The sequence below is a fragment of the Echinops telfairi genome, unplaced genomic scaffold (assembly GCF_000313985.2).
Source record: "Echinops telfairi isolate 266 unplaced genomic scaffold, ASM31398v2 ScPeMD7_7469;HRSCAF=8507_1, whole genome shotgun sequence".
NCBI lineage: Eukaryota > Metazoa > Chordata > Mammalia > Afrosoricida > Tenrecidae > Echinops > Echinops telfairi.
In genome coordinates, this window is record NW_022111373.1 from 119,930,229 (window position 1) to 119,938,669 (window position 8,441).

Genomic DNA, 8,441 nt, shown 5'->3' on the forward strand with positions numbered 1-8,441 from the left:
CATGTGGAGGAAAAGCCATCAGTGAGTCTCACTAGGGGAGTGTTGACTCCTGACAAATTCCTCCTCTGCCGTAGAGTCGATTTGGAGCCCTATCGACCCCACACAACTGCTCCCTCTGATTTCTAAGACTGAATTTTGATAGAAGCAGAAAGCCTCTTTCTCCTGTGAAGCAGCTAGTGGGTTGGCACTGCCAAGCTTTCGGTGTGCAGCCCAATGCTTAATCCACGTGCCACTAGGGCTCTTGAGTGCTCTTTGAACAGGGTGTTATGAACTCTAGGAGAGTTTCATGGCTGTTGTTTTTTAATGTCACTCCTCAGGAGCATAGACAAACTGCTCCATATCTGATTGTGCCGAAGCCCATTTCCCTGTGGATGTATTCCATTGAGGATATTGTTTCCAGCATTGCTTTTTTTAAAGAATAATTGATTTTTGTTTTTCTTGAGAACGTTCCCAGCAAACCATACCTCATTCAGCAGTTTTCTCACGAACAGCTCACTGACACCCCTTACATTCTTCCCATTGTGCAGCCACTCCCGCCATCGCCGTCGTAGCTGTTCCTCCCCCGTTCACGTACATCAGCTCGGTGCCTCCTGAATGTCCCATCTAATCTTTTGGTTCGTTGCCAGTTGAACCCAATATAAACCCCTCATCCTGTTGCCATCGAGTTGATTCTGACTCACAGGAACTCTGAAGCGCAGAGTAGAACTGCCTTCTAGGGTTTCTGAGGCCATCCATCTTTATGGGAGCAGAAAGCCTCCTCTTTCGCCCTCGGAGGAGCTGGTGGGTGAGAACTGCTGACCTTGCATGGATAACCCAGCACAGTGCTCAAGGCAGTCACGCTTTACTAGTTATGTTAAACCGTTTGTTTGGTTTTCGGAAGACTTTAGGGGATGTTATTTGTTGGAGGCTTAAAGATTATCTCAAGGAAATAGTTTTAGGAATTTGTGCGCACTTTGTTTTTAAATATTTGTTACTTTGAGGTTTTAAAAATGGTATCTTGCTGTTATAAATTCTTCTGTGACTTGTGAGGTCTTGTGCATCTTTTTTTTTATTAATCATTTTATTGGGGCTCATACAATTCATCACAATCCATACATACATCAGTTGTGTAAAGCACACTTATACATTTGTTGCCCTTATCATTCTCAAAATTCGCTTTCCGCTTGGGTTCCTGAAATTAGCTCTTCATTTTCCTTTTCCCCCTCCTTCTCCCTCCCGGGGTCTTGTGCATCTTTAATAGAATGATTAGTATGGTTCCTAACATCGATCCTTTCTTTTCCAAAAGGGAGACTCCACTGTTGTTGGAACTAGTAGGCTGCGGGACTTATATGACAAATTTGAGGAGGAGTTGGGGAGCAGGCAAGAAAAAGCCAAAGCTGCCCGACCACCCTGGGAGCCTCCCAAGACGAAGCTAGATGAAGATTTAGGTGAGTAGAAGGGCCACTCATGTCTCAGCACAAAACCTGGCGCTCTTTTCCACACTGCTTGACCCTGGCATTTTGCGATATGTCCCTGAAAGTCCCAACTTGAAATTCCTTCTTTTTTCCTTTTCCATAATTATAGTTCACAAAATACAGTGTCTTAGGCTAAGTTCTCTAGAGAAGCAAAATTAGTGATGCTTGTAGATGTATATATAGAAAAAATTTACATCAAGAGAATGGTTCTTACAGTTGTAGAGGCAGGCAAGTTCAAGCCCAGGAAGGTCCCAAGTCCGTGGGCCAGATGTTAGGCTGGAGGCGTCTCTTGGCTTATGTAACTGCAGGGGCTGATGAACCCAAGATTGGCCGGAGGACAGCAGGCTTGTGGCTGCAGAGGCGAATGAATCTACGGTTGGCACCTCAGATGGCAACCTGCTAATGACTTCGAGGATTGGCAGGCAGAAACACAGGCTTCTTACCAGAGGTTGATGAGCCAGGTGCAGCATTCAAACCCAGAAGAAAGCAAGCAAGCTTGTCCGTAGTGTCCACTTATCTTGGAAGAAGTCCACCCTCCGAAGGAAACTGCATTTCAACTGATTGGGCTGCTCATAGTAGATCCCATGATGAAGCTGATTACATTTTGTTAGATCTCATCACAGTGGATTTCTGGGTCTCAGTGGCCACACCACTGAGGAGCATCCATCTGTGTTGACATAAAACCTTAACTATGACCCACAGCAGTGGGATTTTTCTTCTTTTTGCCCTTATTTTACGTATGACAGCAAATACATAAGGGGTCTCATCTGCAAAGCATGCAGCATTTGTGTGTCTCATAGACTTGTCCAGTATTAGAAGGGACCACTCTCTGGCCTCCCCTGAAAAAAAGGAGGCTGATGGGTGGGATCCTCCTCCTGGCCCTCTCCATTGGCTGCCCTTCTGGTTTCCTGAGGAAATGGCCACTACACCTTGGCTCTCTGGGCAGCTTTGTCTTCACTCGCTGGGGCAGTGTCCAGACTTCCTACACTGGTCTGTTTTTCACGGTGGTTCTAGGTAGATGCCTAGCAGCTGCCTTTTACTTCTTGCGTCCTTTGCACCTAACACAATTGCGTGTGCTCAGTTTGCCGTTTCCTGCATGTTCTGTTTCCTGCATGTTCTCCCTGGCTCCCACCTGCCCTCACCTTCAGTTCGCCTCACGTGCTCAACCCAGGGATTATCCTTACTGAGTAAGAGCCAGTGACTCTTACCCTTACTGGGTAAAAGCCGGCACCTGATGTGTGACCTTGTGCATGCGATTTCATGTCTGTGCCTGAAATTTCTCTTCTGCAAAATTGAGATGCCAGCAGCATCATGTGGCCTCTGTGACAGCAGTTAGTAAAGAGTGTTCAGTTGGGTCGGTAGGCTGCTATAGTGCTGTCTTGTAGGATTCATCTCAGTTCTAGCCTTTTTGTTTAAAAATCCTTAAGGCAAGTTTATCTTCCACAATGCAATAGAATAGGAAAAATACCTCGAAACTTTTAACAGTTTGCTTAAACAAGGTTAAACTTTTTTTTAAAATCAGAAAATATTGAAGACTAAATTCTTTTAAAGGTGCAGATCTATGTATTTTCCACTTAAAAAAAGAAGAAAATGTGTCCTTCTATACATGTTCTGGGTCCTTTGAAAATGTTAAAATTTATAAAGTTTAAGTGATAGAGGCAGCCCTTAACAGCTTCATGAATATTTTTCCTAAAAGATGTACATTTGCAGTAAAACAGTGCCATTTTTTCCTGATAGATAATACTCTTCTTTCTGAAAAGGATTTACACTAATGCTGGTTTGTTTGTTTTTTCAATATAAAAAGAAGCATTTAGAGAGATTAACTGTCAGAGTGACTTCACTCACGTATCAAACATAATTTATTGAACAAATGATAAAAATTTTAAATGAAGCAATAGTATATATAAATTTTCATTGTAGTGCTAAATTACAGTAAAACGCAAGAGAACATGATGCAGACTTAAATTCCAAGGAGTTAAATGATGTGATTGATTTCCAAGCTTTGCTAGTAACTTTCCCCAAATATAATATTTTAAAATGAATCTCTGAGTAGTTAATTTGCCTTCGTAAGGGAAATCCTCCCCGTTTTCTCTGCAGGAGGCTCTGGCTGTGATGGTTGTAAAGCCGCCCCTGGTGGGACTTCTGCTGTGGTGGTGGCTCGCTGCTGTCATGTTGGGCCCCATGTAGCGCGGTAGACGGCCGTCTTCATGGGAGCAGGCCACTAGGTCTCGCTCCTCCGGAGTCCCTGGGTGGATCTGAACCAAGTGCTTCACCATTTGCACCCACAGGGTTCTTTGCTATAATGTCTGAATGGCAGAATCCTGGTGTAAACTGTAAATTTGTGCCGCTGAGAACCTGAGGGCTGGTGTTGAGCCATTGAACTGCTGGGGAGACCCTGAGGGGCCCAGACACGGAGAACCAGACGTCCTGTCCCCAGACCCTGCTCATCGCACCTGTCTCAGAAAGTGTTCTGCAGAAAGGGGAGCGCCCACATTGGCTTTGTGACGGTGTTGTGCTGTCTGTCCTCCTGTGGTCCCTGCTGCTGGGAGAGGAAGAGCCGGGGCTTGACTTATCCAGGCGATGCCGGGTCTGGCCTCCCCGACGTTCTGTGAAACCTGTCCACTTGGGATCAAAACTGAGTTTTGAGGGTCCTTCCAAAGCATTTGGTGTCATTAAGTATGTCCGTCTCTTGGGCTGAAGTTTTCCAGGACAGCCACGTTGGCCAGCCTGAGGGGAGAACTCAGAAAGGAGCTCCCTGCCAGCGAGGCTCAGGGAGGTCTGCAGACAGAAGGCTCTGCTTCCTCCAGACCCTCTGCTCTCTGCTGTGGCCTGGCAGAGAAGAAAGGGTCAGCTCTTCAGGCTGGGGTGCCCCGTCTTCCCCAGGGGAGCACGCTGGACTCCTTCCTCGGTTTTTTTGTTGGGCCTCGGCTGCACTTGAGTCAGGACTCCGGGTGCTCTGCCCCTAGACCAGCAGTTCTCAACCCGGGGGTCGAACAACCCTTTCACAGGGGTCGCCGAAGACCACTGAAAAACACAAATATTTCACAGAATATAATTACATGCTGTTTTGTGATTAATCACTGTGCTTTAATTATGTTCAATTTGTAACAATGAAAATACATCCTGCATATCAGATATTTACAATTCATAACAGCAAAACTAGAGTTATGAAGTAGCAGCAAAAATAATTTTTTTGGTTGGGGGTCACCACAACGTGAGGAACTGTGTTAAAGGGTCAAGGCATTAAGTGGGTTGAGAACCACTGGCCTAGACTTTTGCTGGCAGCACCTCCTCCACTTGCCTTGCTGGGCCTTCCTGCTCTCAGCCTAGCCCCACCCCTTCTTCCCTGGGCCACGCCTCCCTACCCTGGAAGCCTGCAGTCCTTGCTGGAGCACAGCAGACTACCTTTCTGCAGAATCACTCACTACGGCTGTGCCGCCCCGAGGCTGCTCAGACATCGTTACTCCGGAAAAGGAAGCTCACTGCCATCAAGTCGATGCTGACTCACAGCGAGTCAATAGGACAGGGTAGACATGCCCCTGTGGGTTTCCAGACTGTAGCTGCTTTATGGGAGTAGAAAGCTTTGGCTTCCCCACAGCAACTGGTGCCTTCGAACTGCTAGCCTTGCGATTAGCAGCCCAATGCGTAACCATCCGCCACTAGTCTCCTCATTGCCTCTTAGTTCCCCAGGAAGCAGCTCACAGTGTATTCCTCCTCCTGGACCCGATGGGCGCTTTGCGTGATGAGCTGGCTGCGTAGGGTGCCCCATGGTACTGCTTAGCAGGGTCCTTTGTACAGAATGACAGCAACCAAACCCACTGCCCTGGAGTCACTTCCAGCCCACGGCCGTGCTGCGTGGGACAGAGTGGGACCTCGGAGTGGGCTTTAGGGAAGCAGACTGCCAGGCCTTTCTACTGTGGCACCACGAGGTGGGTTCCAACTCTGCCTCTCAGTGGCCCAGAGGAAACCAGGTACACCACCCAGAGCGGATTCCCAGACGTGCGCTGGAAGAATGAGCAGCCGTCCTGTAGTTAGGGGTTTCTGCCCTTTGGGAGGCTCCCTGGGTAACAGCTCTTCTTTGTCCCTGTCGCCCGCGAGCAGAGAGCTCCAGTGAGTCCGAGTGTGAGTCCGACGCGGAGAGCACCTGCTCCAGCAGCTCCGACTCGGAAGTGTTTGACGTCATCGCAGAAATCAAGCGTAAAAAGGCCCATCCCGACCGACTCCACGATGAGCTCTGGTACAACGACCCCGGCCAGGTGCGTGCGTCTCTGTGCTGCAGACCATGCGGCGGCGGCGGCACACGCATGCTCCCGGGGGGCCCAGCGGATGCGTGCTGGCCAGCGTGTCCCTCTTCCCAGCTTTCTACTTCCCCGCTTCGGAATTGCGCTCCGAGGCACGAGCACCAGACTGGACGGTGCGCATAACTTCTGACCGTGCTGGGGAGCAGCGGCCTGGCCTGCTTCCGTACACCTGCAATCAGCAGAGCACACAAACGTCAGAACGGGCACCGGAGAACCCGTGGGGCTTTTTGAAAGCAGTTCTCCTGACAGTTACCTTACTGCCAAGCAGCAAACTGTGCCCTGAGCCCTACTTCTTAGTTAGGGACAGTCACAGTTGTTCTAAGTTTTCTCCCTGATTAAGCATTGTTGTTGTTGCTCGGTGTGACCCTGTGTACTACAGAACAACCCCTGGCCGCGCCCTGCGGAGCCCGGTGTTGGAGTCCTGGTGTCAGTCCGTTCCATCGAAGGTCTTCCTCTTTTTCGCTGCCCCTCCGCCTTCTCCAGGGTAGCACGTCTCCTAAGAACATGTCCAGAGTCTGTAAGATGAAGTCCCACCATCCTTGTATCTCAGGAGCATTCTGGCGTTGTGAGCTAGGGAAATAAGGTGGACATAAGGGTTTTTATTTTTAATTACTTTTAATGTGAATGATACCTAATACAAAAGAGTATGCTTATAGCATACGAATATAAAATACATACCAGAATAATATCTTTAATACATGTGAAGTTATTAAGCATACTAAAACATATATCTATATAAAGACATGTTAAAATTTGTATTTTGTAAGTACTGTGTTAATATGTTCTATATTAATACAGCAATGTAATTAGTAGTTAATGTGATGTAACTGCTAATTGCTATGTTATGTCACATTACAGTTAGCATAACACTAAGTGCAATAATAACTGTAATGGATATAGTATATACTGGTGTAGAGCACTATTTTCTGTTTGAATGCTTTCTTCCTGATTGGTGTTCAAGGACAGCTAGCTTTTTTTTTCTCTTGATATTACAAAATTAGAATGCCTGGCAGAAATGTGCTTTGCATTTTATTTCTTTCTCTTGGAAAGCATGATGCTTGCAAAATTGCCAAGGCATTTCACACTCACACATTAATCATGTATCTGATCTTTCTTAAAAACCACTTTCTTGAGATATCGTAAAATTCACACATTTGAAGTGGACGATTCAGAGTTTTTGAATTATACTCACAGGATTATGCTCTCCAGCACTGTCTAGTTATAGAACTTTTTCCTTCCCCTCTTTTTCTCCAGAATCTATAGACCATTTTTATCTCCCCTTTCAAGAACCAGCCCCCCAGCCCCATCCTCATCAGCAGCCCCGCCGCACCTGTGGGTGTGTCCTACATCCTTGTAATTAGCTGCTGGGGACCCTCGTTCCCCTCATGCCTCACCGTTCCCTGTCATGTGCTGGAGGATGTCCTTTGCCCAGTGGAGTCTTAGAAAGTAGCACTTTGCACAGCAGCCCGCAGCCCAGACCCGGACAGGAGGCAAGACTATAGGGCCCCGTCGGCACAAGGTGCTTTCTGTCTTCCATTTTTCATCCCCCGTTGGGCCCAGCAGTGGGGATGTGTCGGGCCTTCTAATGTATCTTCCCACGATGCTTCTTTGTCGGCAGCAGTGTTATCCCTCGGCTACCCCACCTGGGCTTTAGATTTCCTGAAAAGGGTACAGACCTTTTTTTACTTTGATCATTCTTTTCACTTGTGTCAAGATAATCTTATCAATTGGCCACAAGGAGTTTGAAAATTGCAAGTCCCTAACCGTTTATGGTATGTTTGTGTTGCTACGTGGTTTCTCTTCAGTTCACACTGAGAGAGAAGCGGAGTGGCTGGCCCAGTCTGTCTGCCGCAGCCCTGGCCTGCCTCCCTTCTAATCCCGCGTCCCCCTTGATCTTGGGTGACATGTGCCACTGGCTGGAGGGCCCTTAAGATTCCCCTCCTTCTGCCCGGTTGGCCTTTTCTCCACCCTGGTCCATGTGCGGGAGCCATTCCATCAGATGCTGCAGCTGTGACCCAGGCGCCCTTCCCTTCTGCTGCTGGTGCCTGCAGTGGCCAGCTGTCTGTCTCCCTGCCCTGTCCCACCCCTCGCCTTTTGTGTCTTGGACACCCTCCCTCACCCGCCAGCACAGTCCCAGCAGAATCTGTCTGCCCTGCCGCTTACGTATGTGAGGTTTGTGGCTCCTCCTGTGTGGATGGCACACATGGACACTGCTCTTCCCCTGCCACCTTTCGACCCCAAGGGCACTTGGCCATCGTCCACACAGTGAATTGTGCCACTCGTGGAAGTACAGGTGCAAAACAGACCCTCACCCGCATGGCAGCGTACAGTGTTTCTGGTCCTAGTGGGCCTCTTCTCTTTGCTTCTGGGGTACCTTTTAGGTTTTCCTTTTCGAAACATTTGATCCGCAGGTCACCTTCAAAGCAGGCCACGCATTCCTCCCAAATGTAATATGCGTTTTGCTTTTGTGGGGAAAACAAGCTCATTTGTCTTGAGATAAGAGGTAGGAAGCAGTAGGAGGAGATGGGGCAAGCGGTGTGCTGACTTCGATGTTTTCTGCCTGGGCACACCGGTAACTGGCAAGCCCCGCTTGTCATCCGGCTGCCCTTATATCAGACACTATAGACAGTTTGCAGCTTTATTGGTTTGGGAACACCCACTTATCTTCTCACCGTGACAGCCTCTT

The 8,441-nt window shown here is 48.2% G+C and overlaps 1 protein-coding gene across 1 annotated transcript in view; it reads left to right on the forward strand.

Moving 5' to 3' along the window:
* Window positions 1-8,441, forward strand: part of DROSHA (drosha ribonuclease III) — a 151,651-nt gene that overhangs the window by 20,431 nt on the left and 122,779 nt on the right. The window contains exons 7-8 of the mRNA XM_045285270.1: window positions 1,286-1,427; window positions 5,556-5,710. Of these exons, the coding sequence (XP_045141205.1) occupies window positions 1,286-1,427; window positions 5,556-5,710 (297 nt within the window). The remainder of the gene's footprint in view (window positions 1-1,285; window positions 1,428-5,555; window positions 5,711-8,441) is intronic.